We start from the raw sequence: 23864 nt of genomic DNA, 5'->3' as shown, positions 1-23864 counted from the left end.
TGGAAATGCTGTAACATTGGAAAATTTTCCCCTTCTGGTTTTGTTACTAAGAATGTATTACCTGTCTGCCTAGAATGGTGCAGGTCTGACCTTCCCTGCTAATGGAAGGATGGGCGAGGTGACCATTTCCAACTTTGTAATGACCTCCTCCAGTCCTTCTTGGGTAGTGTCAAATCCTTCTCCATTTTTATATTAGAAAAGGGAACCAAATAATTAATTGTTTCAAATAATTGTTTAGAATAGAAATGTTAACATGAGCTTACTTGGCCAATGGTCAGGTATTGCCAAGGTCTCATATGAATGGTTGGTGGGAACATTTTATTATTTTATTTTATTTTATTTTATTTTATTTTATTTTAAAGATTTTATTTATTTATTTGACAGAGAGAGACACAGCGAGAGAAGGAACACAAGCAGGGGGAGTGGGAGAGGGAGAAGCAGGCTTCCCGCCGAGCTGGGAGCCCGATGTAGGGCTCAATCCCAGGACCCTGGGATCATGACCTGAGCCAAAGGCAGATGCTTAGCAACTGAGCCACCCAGGCGCCCCTGGTGGGAACATTTTCATCAGGCCAAGGTCATAGTTTAAGTCCCCCATGGAGATGGTTGGACTAAACTCTAAATCTACTTATGGTATACAAAATATAAAACTAGAGAGGGACGCCTGGGTGGCTCAGTCAGTTAAGCGGCTGCCTTCAGCTCAGGTCATGATCCCAGGGTTCTGGGATCGAGTCCCACATCGGGCCCCCTGCTCAGCGGGGAGCCTGCTTCTCCCTCTCCCTCTGCCTGCCGCTGCCCCTGCTTGTTCGTGCTCTCTCTCTAACAAGTAAATAAATAAATCTTTAAAAAAATAAAACTAGATAAAAAAACTCTGAAAACTTACTGCACTATGAAGTGATAATGACATGGAAGGTTAAAAATTGAAAGTAATTTAAAAGCCCTTTATCATCTTACTTTATTTTTTTAAGATTTAATTTATTTATTAGAGAGAGCAAGTGCACATGTGCACAAGTGGGGGAGGCGCAGAGGGAGAGGGAGAAGCAAACCCCCCCACCCCACCCCTGCTGAGCAGGAAACCCAACGCAGGACTCTGGGATCATGACTGAATGGAAGGCAGAGCTTAACCGACTGAGCCACCTGGGCGCCCCTACCATCTTACTTTAAATGGATAATAGGGGCGCCCGGGTGGCTCAGTTGGTTAAGAGTCGGCCTCAGCTCAGGTCATGATCCCAGGGTCCTGGGATCGAGTCCCACATCGGGCTCCCTACTCAGTGGGGAGTCTGCTTCTCTCTCTGTCAAATAAATAAATAAAATCTTTAAAAATAAATAAATAAAGATAAATGGATAACAGATTTTTTTAGAGCTAAAAGGAACTTGCCAGTCCTTAAACATCATCCGATTCATCTTCTTCATTTATAGAAAAGAAGCACATACCCATTAAAACATCAGATTAATTTTTCTAATAGTATTTTCCTCAGACTAATATTCAGTTGAAATTACATTTCCCAATTACACGTGATGTTGACATGACGTGAATGAGAGACATACCAGTGGCGGGGTGACACATACACAGCAAGCAGTGAGTGCTGACAGTGGGTTTGGGGTTGGCACTTGGGCCCTGACCAGGTGCTCAGAGTCTGTGCAGACCCCACATGGGATCTGATAGTCGGAGTTATAATCCTTGCAGGCGTGATGGAAAATTACTGGGGATAGAAACTATTAGGGATAGAAACTGAGTTTCTGGCTCAGCCTTTGCATCTGAGCACCATCAACACAGCAGTTCCAGGGGCAAGAGAGCAGTCCGGTATCATCTCAGCATCCCTATGAATGGCGTCCAGAAAATTCAACATGCCCATAGATTCTTTTTTTTTTAAAAGATTTTATTTATTTGACAGAGAGAAACACAGCGAAAGAGGGAACACAAGCAGGGGGAGTGGGAGAGGGAGAAGCAGGCTTCCCGCCGAGCAGGGAGCCCGATGAGGGGCTCGATCCCAGGACGCTGGGATCATGACCTGAGCTGAAGGCAGACGCTCAACGACTGAGCCACCCAGGCGCCCCTACCCATAGATTCTTAAAGGGTGCTCTTTGCAATCCTCCCAGCGTGATAGGAGAGTAAAGTAAAATTCTTATTTCGCTTTGTAGTCTAACCTGAAGGTGATGCCAGGTAGGCATTAACAGGCTTGATTGGTGTTTTGAAAGCTTTTAGTCATGAAATTAACTTCTCATCTTGGCCATATTTTTCACAGGCTCAGAAAAAAAGTTTGAATCAGACTTCCCCCATTGCTGCTTCCAAGACCACGGATGGCCTGAGGCAGACGCAGATCCCTGGCCTCCTGAACACCGCACTGCCAGGTCAGGAGCCTTTGTTGTAAGCTCCCTTCCGCTGTCCCCTGTCTCCCCAAACCCATCCCTCGTCCTGCTGCAACCTTTCCCATTCCACCTCATGCCCACTCTGACCTTGCCTCCTGTATCTTTTCTACCAAATAACAGACCATGTTGCGTCCGTACCTCCCTTTCATGTACTACTAAGAAAAAAAAAAAGCACTTCTAATTAAATTATGACACACTAAATTATATGGAAAAAATGTGCTGCTTAGAAACAATAAAATCTAGTACCATATGGCACAGGTGACTTTGTAACTATCCTCATGTCCCTTTATTTATGTATATTTGGAATCCCCCCAAGACTAAAAATATTGTGGGCTATGTCTTCCATTTCTTCTAAAGCTTTGAATATCTGCACTGCTCAATAAATACTAGAAAAGACAAAAGCAGGAACACTCCTAATCAGCCCCCTATTTGGGCCTCCATCCCTTAATTTATGAGCGTTTTGGGGGTTCGGTAATACTGACGGATTACTGGTTTGAGGCTTATTCCTTAGACCTTAGATAATTTGAAACTGTAGCATTGGCAGCTTTTATTTACTACCATTTATTTATGTATTTGTTTCTATTTCCTATACCTAAATAGGCTTTACTAATCCTGACCTCTGCCCCTAGAGCTTTTGTAGATGAATGTACTTCCTGCTCTCCTCCCTCAGAGCGAGCATCCATGATAAAGAAATCCCTTTCAGAATGGTCAGTAATCCATATACGTTGGACTCTACGGGTTATATAGGAGGCTTGATTGACTGTTTCTGTTGTCTTATGTGTTCGTTCTAATAGGGCAGGACTCTGGAAGCAAAGTTACGCCGCTGTCCTTAGGAACCGCACAACCACAGCAGGAAAAAGTAGTTGGATCATCTCCTGGCCAGCCAGCTGTGCAGGTAGAAGACCGTTTGTAGAGCTGCTTCCTAACGCTGAGCAGAACTGAGAGAAAATGTAGTCATGTCATCTTCAGCTTGGGAGTTGCCGCCTGGCATCATCTGCCCACAAAAGTGTGCTCACTGAAGACCTTCCCTGCAGCCAGGCCGTGTTATGTTCATGTTTGTGGGATTAATGTGTCTATTCTATTTCTCACATTACAACACTGTCATTTCCTCATGAATTAATACTATACTAGCAGCCAATACATAGAAGGTACTCAAAAAAATGTAGTTTACTGCTGATCCCTCATTATCGTAGCCAAAGTGGATCTGTTCCTCTTGTTTTTTTATTTATTTATTTTTTTTAAAGATTTTATTTATTTATTTGAGAGAGAGAGAATGAGAGAGAGAACATGAGGGGGGGGGTCAGAGGGAGAAGCAGACTCCCTGCAGAGCAGGGAGCCCGATGCGGGGCTCAATCCAGGGACTCCAGGATCATGACCTGAGCCGAAGGCAGTCACTTAACCAACTGAGCCACCCAGGTGCCCCATGTTCCTCTTGTTTTTTTTAAATTAATTTATTTATTTGAGAAAGACAGCAACAGAGCACGCACATGTGAGTGGCAGGGAGGGGGGAGGGGTGGCAGAGGAAATGAATCTCAAGCAGACTCCCCACTGAGCACCGAGCCCTACGTGGGGCTTGATCTCGTGACCCTGAGATCATGACCTGAGCAGAAATCAAGAGTTGGCTGCTTAACTCACTGAGCCACCCAGGTGCCCCTGGATCTGTTCATCCTAGTTATACTGAGAGGTTTCTTTTTTTTTAAAGATTTTATCTATTGGGATGCTGGGTGGCTCAGTCGGTTAAGCGTCTGCCTTTGGCTTAGGTCATAATCCCAGGGTCCTGGGATCAAGCCCTGCATCGGGCTCCCTGCTTGGTGGGGAGTGTGCTTCTCCCTCTCCCTCTCACCCTCCCCCTGATTGTGCTCTCTGTCTCTGTCAAATCTTTATAATACATACATACATAAAATCTTTAAAAAAAAAAAAAAAGATTTTTATCTATTTGAGAGAGAAAGTGAGTGTATGGGGCAGGGGGGACAAGCAGACTCCCTGCCTCCCCATTGAGCATGGAGCCCAACTCGGGGCTCCATCCCAGGACCCCGAGATCATGACCTGAGCCTAAGTCAGACACTCAACCCACTGAGCCACCCAGGTGCCCCTATACTGAGAGTTTTTTTATTTTTCTGCTGTAGCAACCAGGAATGTTACAAAATATCCAGTCCCTGTGGTCTTTTAACCCAACCACTGATCTGAAAAGGAAGGAAAAAAATCTTGTTTTCAGCTTACCGAGCCCTCAATTTCTTCTTCATCAAACACCAATGAATAGTTTAATGAAACTTGTTATAGTCTGGGCCTGCCTAGAATACCCAGTGAAGGATCTGGTTCAGTTCTCAGGTTCTGACTTAAGTCATGTTTGTGTCCTTAACATTGATACAAGAAGTGCTACTGTGGGCACCTGGCCGTTTCAGTCGGTAGAGCATGCGCCTCTTGATCTCAGGGTTGTGCGTTTAGAGATTACTTAAAGGAGAAAAGGAAGAAAGAAAGAGATTCCCTACTAGATGACACACCTAGACCGTAACGGCAACTGAATTTTCATATGTTCATGGAGTTAGTACCCACAAAATATACTTCTCCAAAAATCTAATGATACGTTTAGAGAGTTGGGGTTTCAGGCTTTAAATACAAGCTGAGTCCTTCCAAGGAACTGATAGCACAGCTTTCCATGATCTTGAACACAGTGTGACTTTGCTACATGGGTCTATGGCCTTGCTTGTTTTATTTTTTAGCAGGACACCTTCTACATTCTTAGACTATGCTCTTGATAAGGAGTTGAAAATATTCACAACATAGTGACCTTTATGTGTAACTGTATTCTGCATATTTTTTCTACAGAAGGGAGTAATAAGAGGTGTGTTTTGTCTTTAGGTGGATAGTCACTCAGGAGGACAAAAGCGACCTGCTGCAAAACAGCTAACCAAAGGAGCTTTGTGAGTGACCCCTGGAAATGACTCATTTTGAACATTTCTCTAGGTTCCTAACCTTCAATAACTATACAACAGAAGTCAGGTTGTAATAATATATGTAATATTTTTTAAAATACGCTTTGAAAATGATTTCCTACAGTTTGCTTCTATTAGGACCCATAAATACAGTGACCCTTGAACAACATGGGTTTGAACTCTGCAGGTCTGCTTATATGCAGATGTTTTCTGATAAATACAGCGCAGCACTGTAAATGTATTTTCTCTTCCTTATGAGTTTCTTAATGACATTTTTCTTAGCTTCCTTTTTTGTAAGCATACAGTATATAATACATGTACTGTACAAAATATATATTAGTCAACTATGTAATCAATAAGGCTTCCGGTCGACAGGAGACTCTTGGTAAAGTTTTGGAAAAGTCAAGTTATATACTGATATCTGACTGTGCGGGGAGTCCGTGCCCCCAGCCCCCTCATGTTGTTGAAGGATCAGCTGTGTGCCAGATATAGTTTGAGTCTACTGTTTGCTCTTTTGTTCTCAAGGAGAATAGTTCTCTCTCTTTTTAGCATACCACATACCCTTTGACTGGCCAAAGGGTCTCTGAGAAGAAGCGTGGTTTGATAAACTCCTGTGTTTGGAACAGAAATATTAGCATAAGCTTAGTTGGCCAGTGGTCAGGCATTCCCAAGATCTGTGTGAGCACCCCCGTGTGAGGGCTTGGTGGGAACACCGTGGTTTTGAGGCCAGGGTCATAGTGTGAGTCCCCTGTGGAGACAGTTCGACCAAACTCTACTCCCACCATGGTGTACAAAGTATAAAACTGAAGAAAACACAGAACCGCTGTCCTGCGAATAATAACGTTCCTGTAGATCTTATTTTCTTTGCACGCAAATAGCAATCATGATTAGATTTCCTTCCATGGATCTCCAACTGACACTGGCAATTTCTCTTTTAAAGCATCCTCCAGCAGTTACAGAGAGACCAAGCCCACGCTGTGACACCTGACAAAAGTCAGTTCCGATCACTGAGTGAGGCGGTGCAGAGGCTCCTCTCCTACCACGTGTGCCAGGGCTCCATGCCCACGGAGCAAGACCTGAAGAAAGGTAAACAGGCTGCCACCCCAGAGCGCCCCTGTCACACCATGCACCCTCCTATGGATGCCCCACAGGAGAGCGAGAGCCCCGGGGCTCCCAGAGAGTAGTCGTGTTCGCGTTTTTCATCGTAGACCTAACTCGTTCCCAATTTACTCAATTTCCTGGTCCTTCTTTAGAAGACTTACTCTTCTCAATATTCGGTGAGGGGATACCCAAATGTCAGAGTATTTTATTGACCAATTCGGGGACACTGAACCCAAAGCATTGTTTGGACGGCTGGCTGCAGATGGATGGCCCTGAACGCGGTGCTCTACACAGTGATTTCTCGTGTTTGGGCAGAATGCACCCCTTTAGCTGCTACCAACAGTTTTATTTGTTTTGTTTTGTTTTGTTTTTTGTTTTGTTTTTGCTACCAGCAGTTTTATGAATGAGATAGGTACGTTAGCCCCCAAAAGCGTTCTTCGAGCTCCAAAGTGAGTCTAGGGCATTGCTGTATGTCAAGAAACTGGCAAAAATGCTAAGGATAATAAGGGCCCCTTTATGCCCACTTGGAATTCTGCCCATTCTGAGGCCTGGCCCAGCCACCCCTCCCAGCTGTGCTGCTTAGTTCTACCCTCCTTCCCCCGAGCCCGTTCCCAAGCCTGGACTCCATCAGTTCCCCTCTGCTGCTTTCAGCCCTCCCGCAGCTGCCCCCGGCCGTGCTGACCTGGCTTCGGTCTCCAGTCCCCTGGGAGCTTCCCTGGGCGGTCCAGGGAGTAGGGTCCAGGTCCAGCATGACACAGGGATGCGAAGACTTGGAGTGACTAGAAAATGCAAAACCTTTGGAGACAGGCAGGCAAAGGACAGAGCCGCAGCACTGTGACCTGCAAGATGTCATGAACTAGTTTGTGTCCTTACATAAAACCGGTCTGCCCAGCCCAGACTGTGGGACTTCCTTGTTCAACTGTTTCAGTTTTTCATACCATTGGAAGGGAGTGGAGGTTTGACCATCTAGACCAACAGATCCTTCTCTATTCATTGATATTTATTACATGTCTGTGCTATATGGTTTTCTTTTATAGGTGATGTTAAAAGTATTCTGGTTTTGGCCTCCTAATTAAAGTTAAAATAAGCTAGCATTGGGATGAGTTGCCCAGTCACCTAACAGTGGACAGTGAGGGAAAGTGCAGAAACACGTTTAAACAAGGAAAGCTAACCTAAGAAGAGAAGACTGTCACAGGCAAGACATGTTTGAGTAATGGAAGAGTAATGCATTTCGGTCCTGAGAAAGAAAAAGACCTAGTGAGTGATTTGCACTCTCTTACCATTTTCTCTCTCTCTCTCTCTTTTTTTAAAGTCGACAATGAATTTGAAACAGTTGCCACTCAGCTCCTAAAAAGGACCCAAGCTATGCTTAACAAATACAGATGCCTGCTTCTAGAAGATGCCATGGTAAAATTCATGCTACCAAGCATATTTGTTTTTTAAAACCCCACAGGTCACAGCTAGTAATTCAGAGAGAAAAAAACTTCAGGGAATTACATTCTCCCAACGTAATCTCAAAGGCACAGATAGTGAAGATTGTAGAAAACCTTCCACCTGACTGGTACTCCCGACACTTGGCATTCGCTGCACTTGACACGTTCGCTCACACCTAATGCGTGCTCTGGTTCTCCTGGTTCCCAGTGAGGAAACCAGGGCTTTGGTTAAGTAATTGGCCTAACATCCTGTATCAGTTTGGAGAGCAATTAGCAAAGCTAGGGGACAGACCAGGACTGTCTGAGACCCCAGCCCCCGTGCACACTCTGATGCTGTCACCTGCCTCTCACCAGCCCAGAAGTGTGGGGAAAATTGTTCAGAGTAACGTCTGAAAAGACCAGGTGATGACAAATGTTAAAATTAGCTTTATCTTGTTTTAAACTGAGTGATCATTAACATGCCATAAAGTTCATGCATGATTTAAAAATGTACAACTTGATGGTTTTTAGTTATGTTCATAAGGTTGAGCAACCATCAACCACTGTCTAATTCCAGAACGTTTTCATCACTCCAAACAGAAACTAAACTTAGTTTTAAAGCACCGGTTAATTAGAGACAGAAGATACTTCAGGAAATGATAGAAAGACCAAACCTATTCTGAGATTTTAGAAGCAATTCTGAAATCTTACAGGCTTTCACCTATAAATTGGCCTCTTACAAGCAGTTTCCAATTTAAGTTCAACTTTGAAATGTACCTTGGGAGCTTAGTTGAATTATATTATATACATATACAATACAGTATAAAATGTGTGTGTGTGTGTGTGTGTGTGTTAAATATATATATATTTACTTATTTATATTTACTTAAAATTATGCCTCCAAAATTTGGAATAGTTGTTCTTACATTGCCAGCCATTTCAGAAAAAAAATGCTGAGATATCAAAAAGACTTAACTCTTACCATTTTTGAGGAAAGGACTACTTATTTCCTCAAGTTATCTTACATCTGCTATGAATTCTCATGTTAAATAAGACTCACAAATATAATTTAAGCTTCGATTCTGTAGAGCAAAAAATAATTTTAAGGAAAGCCTTACTAAAAAACACATTGAAAGTATAGTAGAATATGAAGAAACATGTCATCCTAATGAAAAGATTTCTAACATAGTGTTAAGCAGAAGGGGGAAATAAGACAGAACAGCGTGTACAGTTGCTACCATTTGGTGCAGAAATAAACCAAGAAGAACGTCAGTGCACGGGTGTGCATAAAATCACTCTGCAAGAGTCTATTCAACTGCTAGGTGCGGGTGCACAGACAGGCAGGGGAAGCAAAGAAGGCAGGCTTAGTTTTCACGTCCTCTCTAGAAATCAGTGTAAATCACCTTTTCCCCAAAAATACAGTTTTAAAAAATGCCTCCCTACGTGACAAGGATAAATGGGACTAAATGGGACGATACTAGAACCTAGACACCAAATTTTCAGGCCTGGTTGGTTCGTTTGTTTCAAAGATGCAGTGGGATGTTTGCACTTTGTTAAAAGGCATCTGAAATGACCAGACTCTCGTTTTCAGCGGATCAACCCCTCTGCTGAAATGGTGATGATCGACAGGATGTTCAACCAGGAGGAAAGAGCTTCTCTGTCCCGAGACAAGCGTCTGGCACTTGTAGATCCTGGTAAGAAATGTCAGAGGAAAAGTAGAGGAGAGGTGCTGCCAGGGTTCCGGGCCGTGGGCCTGTGGGGAGTCTCTCTGAACCACCGCTGGGTATGAAACCTGAAGGTACAGAATGCATTCTGGGGAGAAAAAACCCAGAGTAAGAGCAGTGCGTGAATACTGTGAGAAGGTCCATAGTCTAGAAAATCCAAGCTGGAATTCCACATTCGTTATGTGATGGTGTTTCCCCATTATAAACGTAAACTTCTCATTCTTTCTCTATTTCTTGAGAACTAAATTATTTTTTTTAAAGATTTTATTTATTTATTTGATAGAGAGAGAGAGACAGTGGGAGAGGGAACACAAGCAGGGCGAGTGGAAGCGGGAGAAGCAGGCTTCCGGCTGAGCAGGAGCCTGATGTGGGGCTCGATCCCAGGACCCTGGGATCATGACCTGAGCCGAAGGCAGCTGCTTAATGACTGAGCCACCCAGGTGCCCAATGACTGAGCCACCCAGGCGCCCCTAGAGAACTAAATTAAGTCAGAAGCCTTCCCAGAAGCATTTAAGCCTCAGCAAATTATCGAGTTATCTTACCATGTGCAAGGCATCGTTAGGGGCCCTGCCCGCAAGCTCGTAAATTAAGATGCTCCATTAAGTACCTTTCTTTCACCCCGCAGTTTCCCACTGACTGCACTGAAGGGCAGGAAGAAATTTTCCTCCGGCCAAGGTTTTTCTAGCTGGACAAATTAAATTTACGTATTAACAGGAGAGAAAAATGTTTTATTACATGTGTACAGAGGCCCAGTAATGAAACTGAAACCAAAGAATGACCAAGGCAGGCAGTTTTTATACTTTTTAGACAAAGAGACAATAAATCTATGAGGAATTGACAGGATAAAGAAGACTTAACTCTGGGAGCTTCAGTTAGTAAGGAATTCTAAACAGAATTTGGGCTGGAGTAGTAAATTAGTGAAAAGTAACAAGGACTGTTTCTACGCCTTCTGGGCCCTGAATTCCCTATTTCTGGTGATAAGGATGTCTATCTCCTGGTACAGGGAGGGCACTTTTTATGTGGGAGATTTATTTCCTGCTCTCAGGGGGACAGAGGAGGGTCTAAGTGTCCTTCTTGTAATGGCTGGGTTTTTGTTTGTTTTTGTGCTGTTGTTTTTTTTTGAGAGAGAGAGAGAGAGCGTGCACGCATGTGCCTGGGGAGGGGCGGTGGGCAGAGGAGAAAGAATCCTAAGCAGGCTCCATGCTCAGTGTGCCCCAACACATTCTGCCTTTTAAAAATGAATCCTCAGGGTACCTGGGTGGCTCAGTTGGTTGAGCATCTGCCTTCGGCTTGGGTCGTGATCTCGTGGTCCTGGGGTGGTCCTGGGATGGAGTCCTGAATCAGGCTTCCTGCTCAGTGGGGAGTCTGCTTCTCTCTCTCACTCTTCCTCTGTGTGCTCTCCCTCTCTCTCTTTCTCTCTCAAATAAATAAAATATTTTTTTAAAAAATTAAAAATAAATTAAAATTAAAAAATAAAAATAAAACTGAATCCTCCTGGGGCGCCTGGGTGGGCTCAGATTGAACCCTGTGTAGGGCTCCCCACTCAGCAGGGAGTCTGCTTCTCCCTCTCCTTCTCCCAATGTCCCTCCCGCCACTTATGCTGTCTCTCAAATAAATAAATAAAATATTTTAAAAAATAAAAATAGAGACGCCTGGGTGGCTCAGTCAGCTAAGCATCTGCTTTTGGCTCAGGTCATGATCCCGGGGTCCTGGGATCAAGCCCTGCATGGGGCTCCCTGCTCAGTGGGGAGCCTGCTTCTCCCTCTGATCCTCCCCCTGCTCGTGCTTTCTCTCTCTCTCTCTCTCAAATAAGTAAATAAATAAATATCTTTAAAAAAAAAATCCTCCTTGGGATGCCTGAGTGGCTCAGTCCATTGAGCGTCTGCCTTCAGCTAGGGTCATGATCCCAGGGTCCTGGGATGGAGCCCCACATCGGGCTCCTTGCTCAGCGGGGAGCCTGCTTTTCCCTCTGTCTGCTGTTCCCCCTGCTTGTGCTCTCTCTCTCTAACAAATAAATAACTAAAAAAAACTTTTAAAAAAAAATCCTCCTTTTTTCTGGCCTCTAAAATATTTTTAAATCAAATAACATTATAACAATTCATGGAGTATAAATTTTACCCATACTTGCACCATCCTATAAACGAAAAGTTTTTATTTCTCCCAGTTTTCTTCCAGTTCTGGTTCCCATTTGCATACATCATTTATGTATACTTATAATCATATGCTAGATATGATTTTGTTCTAATTTTCTTCCATTTAACCCATCTGAAGTTCTTATCATTTTCTAGTCTTCAAAATAATAATCAATTTTTAATACATTAATTTGAGAATTTAGCTAAACTATTCCCCCTAGGGATGCCTGGGTGGCTCATTCGGTTAAGCGTCTGCCTTCAGCTCAGGTCATGATCCCAAGGTTCTGGGATCGAGTCCTGTGTCGGGCTCCTTGCTCAGCGGGGAGCCTGCTTCTCCCTCTGCCTGCTCATGCTTTCTCTCCTTCTCCCTCTCTCTGACAAATAAATAAATAAATCTTTAATAAAATAAATAAATAAATAAAAGGGGCTCCTGGCTGGCTCAGTCGTTGAGCGTCTGCCTTCGGCTCAGGTCATGGTCCCAGGGTCCTGGGATGGAGCCCCGCATTGGGCTCCCTGCTCAGCAGGAAGCCTGCTTCTCCCTCTCCCACTCCCCCTGCTTGTATTCCCTCTCTCGCTGTCTCTCTCTGTCAAATGGATAAATAAAATCTTTTTTAAAAAAATTTTTTTTAATTTAAAAAAAAATAAACCATCCCCCTACTGTTAGACTATTATTTTCCAGTGGCTTTATTTCCATTCCCCTAACTTCTTTTCTGATTCTTGATAAATATCAAGATTCTGCCTTATGTTTGGTGTGGCTCATGAAACCCCTAAAAAGAATAAATGGTCCTTACACTTGGTCTAAAGGGAGAGTCTGAAAGAAATGCTATGTAGCTAGGAGAATCCACAACTCTTTCCAAAAAGGAAGAGAATGATGTAGGATATATTTCTGTCCCTTTTTCCTAGAACCTGCAATCTCCTATTGCCTTATGATGAATCGGGCGTATGGATAAAGCCTCATACATTGTCACAGCTCCCCAGACACGAGTGTCCTGAGGACACAGATGTGCTTCATCCCCCTGTGTACTGTGCCCGCACAGCCAGTGTTTGTGGGATGGAGTCTTCTTTTTAGATGTCAAGGCTGTGTCCCCTACATCTCACATTTTGTGATTTGGTGAAGGAATTGACATTTTGGTTTTACAGATGTCATCAAAGCCCTGTTTCACCTTTTCTGCCCTTCTGTAACAGCAGGCTGCCTCTGTGCCCTCCACCTCTCAAATCCCCCTAACATTTCTCTTGCCATCCTGGGCTCCTCAAGCCTGGCACAGTGCAGGGCTCACTCACAGACCCGGTTACTCCACACGCCATTGTCCTTCCAAGAGATATCATTTGACCATTTGTTTTGTGCTCCTGGCGAAGTGCAGCTTTATAACGCCTGGTCCCCTCACACGTGTCTACCGGGACCGAAGTGCCATCACCCAAAGACAAGCAGTTGTGTCCACTCCCACCCCCGCCCTAAAGCCTCATTCCCGGGCCCTCTGCTCCAAGGGAGAAACCAGGCTGGTACCAGCATCCATTTCTGTTTTCAGACCGTTTCAAAGCAGCCATTAATAAAAAACTAGCTAAAGATAACGCTAAGAGGGGCGCCCGGCTGGCTCAGTCGGTAGAGCATGCGACTCTTGATCTCAGGGTTGTGGGTTCAAGCCCCAGGCTTGTGGGTTCAAGCCCCAAGTGTAGCCAATACTTAAATAAATAAGTAAATAAACTTTAAAAAAAAAAAAAGAACACTCAGAGAACAAGACAAAGCAGAGCTTTTGGCCCATCTGGTTTTCCCGTGTGTCACCAAGCAGCTACCTTGTCAAAGACGTTAAGCTTCGCGTCTGGAAGCCCCGGCTACCGTCATAGGAAGCCCCCTCAAGCGTTGTGCCCCCCCTGCCCCCCCCCACGCGTTCCTGGACATGAAAGACTGGCTCGCTGGGCTGGGCTTGCACCTGACCAACTGAGGGGTCTGTTGTAGAGCTCCCCCCCCGCCACGTTCACTCAGTGTTCTTTTTGTTCCCATTTCCAGAGGGTTTTCAGGCTGATTTCTGTTGTTCCTTCAAACTTGATAAAGCTGCTCACGAGACGCAGTTTGGCCGGAGTGACCAGCACGGCAGTAAAGCAACCAGCTCTTTCCACCTGACGGCCAAGGCCCAGAGCCGAGACCGAGCCAGACCAGGCATGGCGGAATCCACGAATCATGACCAGTTTCATCTAGTGCCTAATCACATCGTGGTGTCCGCAGAAGGAAACATTTCTAAAAAAACTGAATGCCTCGGCAGAGCGGTGAAGTTCGACAAGGCGGGCTTAGCTCAGTACCGCAGTGCGTCCGAAGAGAAGAGCAGCCGGCGGGAGTCGGTGAAGGCCAGCGAGTGCCCTCCCGGCCCCGAAGGGCCCCGGAAAACCTCATCCCGACCGGACCATGGTACTGACAGCAAACTCTCCAGTATCCTAGGGGATTCTCATTTGGAGATGACGTGTAACAATTCCTTCCAGGACAAAACTCTGAGGAATTCTCCAAAGAATGAAGTTTTACACACAGACATCATGAAAGGGTCGGGCGAACCCCAGCCAGATCTCCAGCTCACCAAGAGTTTAGAAACAACGTTTAAGAACATCTTGGAACTGAAAAAGGCCGGGCGGCAGCCCCAGAGTGACCCCACGGTTAGCGGCTCTGTCGAGTTGGATTTCCCCAACTTTTCTCCAATGGCTTCGCAGGAAAACTGCCTGGAAAAGTTCATCCCGGACCACAGTGAAGGCATTGTAGAAACGGACTCCATTTTAGAAGCAGCTGTAAATAGTATCCTAGAGTGTTAATAGCCTCAGCCCTTCCCCGCCCCGTCCCCGAGACCCTGTCCCCGAGACCCTGTCCCCGAGACCCCGTCCCCGAGACCCCGCCCCAAGACCCCGCCCCGGACAAGTTACATTCTTCCTGGCAAAAGCAAGCGGAAGTGGTCTCCTGTCTCCAGCCTGCTTGATCTGTCATCACAGGTTGTCCTTTCTGATCTCGATCCCATTCTTTGTTTCAGAGCAATACTCGTCGTGGTTACAGGGAGATCCCTTCGCGAAACGAATCCTTGTTAGAAAGCAGTCTGATAGGCCCGACACATTTCAAGTGTTACGAAAGTGCTTAATAGTCATTTCTGTGTTTGTTTACTTGTTTTAATTTTTCAAAACAAAACACCGTAACTCGCTGAGATCACAGTACACTTGGCCCTGGGTAAAATTCTGACAATCATAAGTCATTTGAAAAGAACAGACTTATTAAAGAAAATCAAACAGGACTGATAGAAGCTACTTTTTAAAGAATAGCCCACCGCATCTCCAAATTTTGCCGTTTGGGGTCTGTTGTCCTTGTCATTGGGAGGGCAGACCGCCGGGTCTTGCCCCCCTCAGGCCCTCTCTGAGCTGCTCTGCCAGGGACGCCGCAAGGAAGCCCCCCCCCCCCCGAAGCTGCCAGTAGCGCACAAGCAGGGCATTTGCAGGGTTTCCTTGCTCATCGTTCAAGTGCTTTTCTGACGTTCCCGGAGCAAAGCCCACGCTTTTCAGCCGCTGCGCGTTGAGTTTCATCTAGGGAATGCTCTGTTCTTAGTTGCAACAGCATGACTTGAGATCATTTCATCAGGCTAAATAAAGGAAAACGGAAACCAGTTAAGTGGCACAGTGTACAGGGAGGCCGGGATAGAGCCTTGAGGGATATAATATGTATATATGTAAAAGCATATATATGTGAACTATTGAGAAAAAAAAACAAGCGTTTTCGCATTTTCTAATTGGATATAGTCAACATATGCTGTATGTTTTTGTTTGTTGCTGGGTTTCTTTTCATTTAACCTCTCTGGCCCCTCTCCCACAAATAGCCAAGCGTCTAAAGCACTTTCGTTCGAAAACTGTGTTGTAATTTTTCAGTTTAAACTTTAAGGGGACTTTGGCCTTGTTTATGCTTCTCGTCTGAGAACAGTAGTCACCCCCCCACACACACCCCCTGGCAGCAATCATTACCAAAACACAGACAAACCAAAGTAACCAGCCAGCCCCCCCACTGAAAGAAAAGATCTAAGACACGGGAGTCCCACTTGAGAGCCAAAGGACATGCCCTGTCATGGTCTGTGTGTGGCCCGTGTTCATATTAGTGAACATGACTTATTGCTTTATTTATTTATATTTCTTTTCAGGGAGCTTTCCCCGTTTTCCTTCTTTGTGCCCCAGGTCATCCCACCTCTGCTGTTCCCTTCATCCTCAGTGTCATTGTAACCAGCCGGTCTCTCCCATCATTGGGAAGGCGATGTAACGGTATTTCATACGTGCCCTCCCCCGTGTGTGTGTGCGTGTACCTGAGCTGTTCAGATCCAGAGGTGACTCTGGTGACAGTGTGGACACACCCAGTCTTCCTCCCACTTCCTGCACGCACTCTCTCATTTCTTCGGTTGATCTCTCTGGGCTTTAGAGGTGCACCCACTGCTCTCACACGGTGCCAGCATCTGTTTCTGGCTGTTTCCAGAACGGGGATGACCCCCATTGTCATCATGTTGGGCGCTTCTTCTCCAGATTGGCCTGCGATGGAAAGGAAGGCTTCTGATTATTGGAAAACACGACAACAGAAGACCCAGACTCTCCCTGTCCCTCTCTGTCCCTACACTGTCCTTGAAGGAACCCCCTCAGACAGCCAGTCTTCTTAAAAGCAAAGTACCTTCTCCCCACCCTCACCCCCACCCCGGCCAATAGAACTTGGAAAATCTGGGCCATTTTAGGGTTCCCATTTTTTCCTTATTTGTGCCAATGTCCAAGTTGCAGATTTCCCCTTTTTCCTGTATTGTAACATATTAGAAGGATAAGTTGGTATTGCCAGTTGGAACTTTCTGTTTGGGCAGCCCGGGGGTAACACCCTGCCCTGAACCCCATGATTTCATAGGCTCTTCTCTTAGGACTCATGCTCCCCTCATTCCTAGCAAGACTTAAAGATGGTCCCTCTTAATCAAATTCTTCTCATTGTGGAACTCTCTACCTGGAAACCTTCACGTAGGCTACTAATTAATTATGCCAATCAGTGGAATTCTTAAAAGATAAACTTCATGTACATTTGTCACCTCCCTTTCTTCCCTATCCTGCCCTGCTACCCCAGCCCCCGCCTTTCTAAATACCATCTCAAAGGGTCTTTCAAGCCCTAACACTTGCCTAGCAAACGGAGAGCCTAATTCACCAAAATGAAACTTGTAAATTTTTGTGTCCTTGTATGTAAGTTTACTTTCTATGGAGGAAAGATTCTAGATAATGACAAATGAAGATTACGAAAATGTATTTTACTCCTGTGATTAGATTATGTGCACATGGGTCCTAACTCGCATGTCGAGCCCCCTCTGGCGAAGGGTAAGAGAGCTCCACCTTGGACGGCCAACTTTCAGTTGTTCAGGTTCATTAGTCAAGGTTAAGTTTTAGAACTACTTGTACTCAGTAACAAAAATCATTTTCTTTCTTTCTTTTTTTTTTTTCCTGTTGTTGTGGAAAAGTGTGCATTTGTTATTAAGCATTTGATTTTCTGTGTCCTTAAATACTGCCTAAAGATAAAGCAAATTTTAAACTGGCAATTACGAAAAAGAACTATTTTAGCTCTGAAGAATTTAGTAGATTTTGTTAGATTAGGGAGGCCTTACAGACTGACTTGACTTATAGAGGACGCGTCACTCACTGTCAGTGTGGTGTGGGCTTTATTTGCTTAAATACCTTCATTTGTATAGTATGTCTCACTTGAAATTGCTTTGTATACATTTTGTAAAAATATTTATAAAATGTTTTGTAAAAAAAAAGTATAACAAATTGCAGTTTATTTTGTTATGTTGGATAAATACTGTTAAAAGAAACCAGTCAGTAACTATATTGTTAATCCATGGTTAGGAAATGTTTAGTTGGAGATTACGAAATGAAACAACCATTGCAATACAGCCAAAGATTTGGGAAAATGTGCAACTGTGATTGTCTTGATTTTGCAAATAGGAATGGCTCTTTCTCCAGAAGAAAAGGGTAAGTAAGTGTTCAGTGGGAGTTCAACTGAAATAGATTTACCATTCCCAAACAGGAACCTAAACTAGTGAGGGGATAGGATTGTAATTGATTGGCCTTTCCAAACGGTTTCCAACTCAACAGGGTTGGTCGGTGAGAAAGTTTAGTCATGTACATCTCTGGCCTCCATCCCTACTCTTTTTTTTTTTTTTTTTTTTAAGATTTTATTTATTTATTTGAGAGAGAGAGAATGAGAGACAGAGAGCATGAGAGGGAGGAGGGTCAGAGGGAGAAGCAGACTCCCTGCCGAGCAGGGAGCCCGATGCGGGACTCGATCCCGGGACTCCAGGATCATGACCTGAGCCGAAGGCAGTTGCTTAACCAACTGAGCCATCCAGGCGCCCCTCCATCCCTACTCTTGTCACGTGGGTCCTTAACTGAGGAAGGAAAAATGGGGTCATTTGAGAAGTTACATAAACGAGCCTCAATCTGCAGGAGGTTTTCTTCAATCATATTTCTTTTGTTTCAGTGAAGGACAAGAAGGCTAAGGGATAGGGCCGGAAAACTATTTTACATAAGACTTATGCCAGAATTAACATGTTCCTCTCTGGATTCACACATTTGATCCACTGAGAAATACCTCTGTAACCTTAGCTGTAAAGTCAGCCCCTTGAGGCCCTTCTGAGTTCTTGCCCTCACAAGTGGGACTCTGCCCAAATTGTTAGGGAAACCACCATAGGGTGAAATGTATTTCTGGGGGTGAAGGTAGAAGGCTCCTTAAATTTTTCTTTGGGGCCTAGGATTTACACTTACATTCCTTATGGTTTAATTGTGCCGCCTTCACACGTGCACACGCGCGCACACACACACACACACACCCTTAAAGCAGTAGTAGTTAGGAAATTAAGATTCTGCAGTAATCAATATATATACAAGAAGTTGTTCTCCTAGAACTAACAGCAGTCAGAATCATTACTGCTAGAATAGTTGCATCACTCAATGCATCCCTTAATGTCTTCTGCAGTGTTGCCCTGATATCAAGATTCTCTTGCTAAGGACAAATATGTGCCCAACATGACATTCCTTCCCCTCCCCCTTCAGGCCATTTGCAATGGGAGTGCCCCATGAATGAAGAAGGCAGGATGATCTGGCTGCTTGATTAGGATCTGTCTCTATTCCCCAGGGGAATACCCAGAGGGAAGACCAGGCATCTTCTCTAAGGATGGTTAAAGCCTTCAGTCCTGTGTATGGGGGCTGTGTTCCAGGAAGGGGGCCAGTGGATTATTTGGGGGCAAAGAGAAAAGAAAGAAACCACAGTCTGGGGGCACTGAAACAGCATTGCTCAGGCAAGACTCTGGCCGTGCTGTCCCCCCAGGGGCTAGCCGGTTTCACGCTCTGACTCTGCTCTAGCCTTGTGTATGTTCTCCGAGACACAGGGAGGGCTCCTGGGCACCCACTTGCAGGTGGAGAGCATCAGCCACCGTACGTTGCTTGAGCAGTTGACAGGCACTGGGCTGGGCACTGGGGATACATGGATAATTCAGGGCTGACCTACTCTCAAGGAGCTTGCAACCTAGAGAGGAAACAGGCACACAAATAATTGCATTACATTTGGGAATTGACTGGAGTTCAGGAGAGAAGAAACTAGGGCTAAAATTCTTTCCAGCCTACCACTTCAGTAGAGTTGCAGTGTATATTCCAATGTCCTGCTTCTTGGTACACCCTGAGTTACATCTGAGAAAAAGGTATTGTGCTTTGTGCAGGAATAAAGGTAAAGGCATTTTGTAATCATAGGGTTAAATATGTGGAGAAATCTGGTTCACACAAATGGTAGGAGCACCTTTGTAGTCTAAAGTGGATTCTGTAATATGGATAGCCTGTGTCTGTGTTGCTGCCCATAAAAGGCCTTGAAGCCCTAATCTACATTTCCCATGGGCATGTGCTGGAGCCTGGCCTTTGAACACACTTGCAAAGGCAAGAAGATCCTCAGGAAAAAAAAAAAAAGAATCACTTCTGTGAGGTCCGGGGAGGCAGTACAACAGGGTGGGCAGAAAGTGCCTTTGGCAGCAGAACCTAGAAATGGGTTCTAGGACCTTGTCTAACACATAGAGATCTCAGCGTAAGGTCCTCTCAGCCTCAACTTCTTTGCCTATGAACTAGGAAGATTTGTCCTGGCCCTCTAACTCCTTACGGTGTAAAATGGGGTGTTACTGAAGAAGTGGGAAAGGTGGAAGAAGCTAAGTGCCATTATCCCTGAAATAATTCAGGGGCGGTTTGGGTTTTTCTGTTTTGCCTTTGGTCATCCCTCCTGCATACTGTCTGCTTCCTACTCTAGGTTTCCTGGGTCCAGCCTGGCCCCTCAAAAGTGGCTGCCCTTCACAGGTTCTCTCCTTTTTCCTTCACACGTTTGCCCCCTTATGCTTGTCTTTCATCAGGATCAAAAGCTGTTGGCCACGTTGTCTCCCCCAACTCTAGGCTCATCTGGCTGCTTTCACACTAATCTCTTTCCCACCTGATTCCTGGTAACCCCATGTCACTCGCTGAGGAAGCAACAAGGAAAACTTGAAACAAAACGAAGTCACCTTCAAGAAGGCTCATTATCCAAGAGGTCTGGGACCGATGGGAAATTGCAGATGGAACCCCCTTTTGGGTGCTGTGGGGGTGGTGGTTTTGCCTCACTGAGAAAGCACTGCTCAATTTATCTCCTAAATGATTCCAAATAATCCCAAAGTGCAGACAGGACAGAAGTAACTTGTTGTGGAATATGCTAGGAAAGGAACCCTGGAGTCAGGCCAGAGAGCCACAGAACGTCCTGAAAGGACTCTTAAAAAAACAGTCAAGTGGTTTCTAAAACAGGCAAATCAAAATAATAAACAAAAACAGGCAAATCAAAATAATAAATAAACAGGCAAATCACAAGAATATAATTACCTAGACAGTTTTTTCTTTCTTTTTTTTTAATTTTCTTATTTGAGAGAGCAAGAGAGCACAAGCAGGGGGAGTGGCAGAGGGAGAGGGAGAAGCAGTCTCCCCGCTGAGCAGGGAGCCGGATGCAGGGCTCCATCCCGGGACCCTGAGATCATGACCTGAGCCAAAGGCAGATGCTTAACCGACTGAACCACCCAGGCACCCGGACAGTTTTTTTCTTAAACCAATACACACGGGATAAATGAAAAACATAGCACAAAATGTAAGTCTTCCTATTTCAGGCCCCACTCCCATTTCCCAAAAATAACCCCCATCAACACTTTCTTGTATATACTTCCAAAATTGTTACATACAAATACATCTATAGCCAAAAAACAAAAACCACAAAACAACCAGGGACCAGTCTTTTACACCCTATTCTGTATCTTGCTTTTTCAAATGTAACCAAGTATCTCGGAGTATTATAGCCTGGTTGCAAGCAACAGAAACTGATCTGCTTGGTTGACCAGCATAATGGAGTTTTATAGAAAAGGTAAGGATTGAAGGGAAGATTGAAGAACCACTAGGTTTGAGAAAGACAGGAACAAGGAAACTTCGTAGGTCTTCGTAGGTAGAAATTCTTAAAAGTCTTGCCCCAAACCTCCAATATTTCTTCCATCGTCACCCTGCTCAAGATTCAAAACCCAGAGGGGAGAAGTTTTTTGTTTTTTTTAAGATTATTTATTTATTTGAGAGAGAGAGGGAGGGAGAAACAGCTTGAACAGGGGGAAGAGCACAGGGAGAGGGAGAGAATCTCCAGCAGGCTCCCCGATGAGTGTGGAGCCCGACGTGGGGCTCAATCCCACGACCCTGAGATCATGACCTGAGCCAAAACCAATAGACAAGTCAGACGTTAAACTGACTGAGCCACCCAGGCGCCCCCACACCCAGAGGAGAGAAGTTTATGGCATCTCATGCCCCCTCCCACTGGAGAGATGGAAGGAGTTGAAAAGATCTTCCAGAGACCCCTTCAACTTATGTATTGGGAGGACAAACATTTAGATTTGATACCCTACTCCACTCCAATAATGTACATGATGAAGGAGAGACCAGTCCACAAGAGAAATAGGATACTGTTAGGAAATGGAAATGGAGATCAGCAGGCCAAAAAATAAATACCATTAAGATTTCAGGACCTGAAAACCTACCTCATTGCATATAATTGCATTGTCTTCCATAATTTATTTAATCATGCCCTCGTGATGGACAACTAAAGCAGTCAAGAAAAAAGAAGCCTATGACAACAGGCTAAAAGAATAAGATTCTCGGGGCACCTGGGTGGTTCAGGCAGTTAAGCGTCCGACTCTTGGTTTTGGCTCAGGTCATGATCTCAGGGTGGTAAGATCAAGCCTGTGTGGGGCTCTGCGCTCAGCGGAGAGTCTGCTTAAGATTCTCTGCCTCTCCCTCTCCCCCTGCCCTCTCTCCCTCTCTCTAAAATAAATAAAATCTTTAAAAAAAAAAAAAAAGAGGGGCACCTGGGTGGCTTAGTCGGTTGAGCATTTGACTCTTGATTTCAGCCCAGGTCATGATTGCAGGGTTGTGGGATTGAGCCCCGTGTGGGGCTCCGCCCTCAGTGCAGAGTCAGCTTGTTCTTCTCCCTCTGCTCCGCCCCCTGCTCTTGCACACGCACTTTCTCTCTCTCTAAAATAAATAAATAAAGGGCGCCTGGGTGGCTCAGTTGGTTAAGCGACTGCCTTCGGCTCAGGTCATGATCCTGGAGTCCCAGGATCGAGTCCCGCATCGGGCTCCCTGCTCAGCAGGGAGTCTGCTTCTCCCTCTGACCCTCCCCGCTCTCATGTGCTCTCTCTCATTCTCTCTCTCTCAAATAAATAAATAAAATCTTAAAAATAAATAAATTAAATAAATAAATAAAATCTTTAAAAAAAAATTCTTGAGGCTGTAAACGACCATTCCTCATTCTCACTCACTATCCTCACTTTGAAATAAAAAGTCTTGTATCTTGCCTAGTGCTGGAGCATATGGTCAATGCTCAGTAAACAACATGTATTCAGTTAGTGAATAATTTGGGATTGAAGAGGTCCCGATGTCTTTTCCTCTGGATCTTTGTAGAATGATGGCTTGGGCACTGAGAATAAGTACTCTCCTAGCACCATCTGCTGGCATTGGAAAACCTTTCCTGCATCATGGCCTCCAAGTCTCTTTCGGCCAGTATTGTTAATAGCCCTGAAATTCTCGAAAAAAAAAAAAAAAATAGCCCTGAAATTCCTCCTCTTAATACCTTCAGTACCGCAGAACTTACCTTTTATCTGTACAGAGATACAGTTACAAAATAGTGACTTATTTTTGTTCCTTGTTTACTAAGAAATGTTTTACACTTTGGTGATCCTTGTTTTTGCCTTTTTACAAAGTCAGACACATGTGAGACACTGAGTGAGTGAGAAGGAGCCTCACACCAGTCTTTGACTCCAAAGACTGTTGTCCTTTGGCGTTTATTCATCAGGTAATGAGCTCTGTGTATGGCACTATCTTTCTGGTTGGACTAGTTACATAGCACATACCGATATGATGCTTTGAGCTTATTTTTAAAAGCCCCTGTAGGTGCCCACTATTGTGAAGACAAAGAAGTGTGAGATAAGTTCCCTGCCTTCGGAGCACCCAATCTAATCAGGGAAGCAGTAAGTCAAACAGTACAGGATAAAGTCTGTGGTGATGCCTGTAAGTGCCCAGTGCCGAGTAATGACACTGGAATACATCCTGTGCTATATATATATATATATATATATGGCACTAGACATCCAAAGCCTGGAGACATTTTTGTTTGTCACATCTGGGGTGGGGGTGTTACTGGCATGTAGTTGGTAGAAGCCTAGGATGATGCTAAACATATCACGATGCACAGGACGGCCCCCCATAATAAAGAATTATCTGGCCCCAAAAAGCCAATAGTGCTGCGATTGAGAAACCTGCGCTAGACCTTTAGCAACTGCCATGGGGGAGGCAGGCATGGTCCCTGCCCTCCTAGTATCATGAAGAAATGTTAAAAATATAGTAATACTGTGTTGAAGGAATTCAAAGAAAGGAAAGACTACTCTAGAGTCTTGTTAAAGTACAATCCATAGACCTGAAACAGGGCATCACTTCGAAGCATGCTAAAAAAGCGGAATATCAACCCCCACCCCCACCCCCCACTGAATGAAAATCTGCATTTTTAACAAGACCCTCAGGGGACTACTATGCGTATTAGTGCTGGAGACAGCGCTGCACTGCAGGTTTCCAGAAGACAGGACGTGGGTT

General features: G+C 44.7%; 1 protein-coding gene across 3 annotated transcripts in view; it reads left to right on the top strand.

Annotated features, from left to right (window-relative positions):
- BICRAL (BRD4 interacting chromatin remodeling complex associated protein like) overlaps positions 1-14467 on the top strand; it is a 70795-nt gene extending 56328 nt beyond the window's left edge. For all 3 annotated transcript variants that reach the window (XM_032409812.1, XM_032409810.1, XM_032409811.1), the window contains 7 exons: positions 2244-2349; positions 3162-3262; positions 5227-5288; positions 6241-6386; positions 7714-7808; positions 9405-9507; positions 13675-14467. In XM_032409812.1, the coding sequence (XP_032265703.1) occupies positions 2244-2349; positions 3162-3262; positions 5227-5288; positions 6241-6386; positions 7714-7808; positions 9405-9507; positions 13675-14462 (1401 nt within the window). In that variant the 3' untranslated portion in view covers positions 14463-14467. The remainder of the gene's footprint in view (positions 1-2243; positions 2350-3161; positions 3263-5226; positions 5289-6240; positions 6387-7713; positions 7809-9404; positions 9508-13674) is intronic.
- Positions 14468-23864: the final 9397 nt, after the last annotated feature.

The sequence above is a fragment of the Phoca vitulina genome, unplaced genomic scaffold (assembly GCF_004348235.1).
Source record: "Phoca vitulina isolate PV1807 unplaced genomic scaffold, GSC_HSeal_1.0 scaffold11, whole genome shotgun sequence".
NCBI lineage: Eukaryota > Metazoa > Chordata > Mammalia > Carnivora > Phocidae > Phoca > Phoca vitulina.
This window is presented reverse-complemented; position numbering and strand designations above follow the sequence as displayed.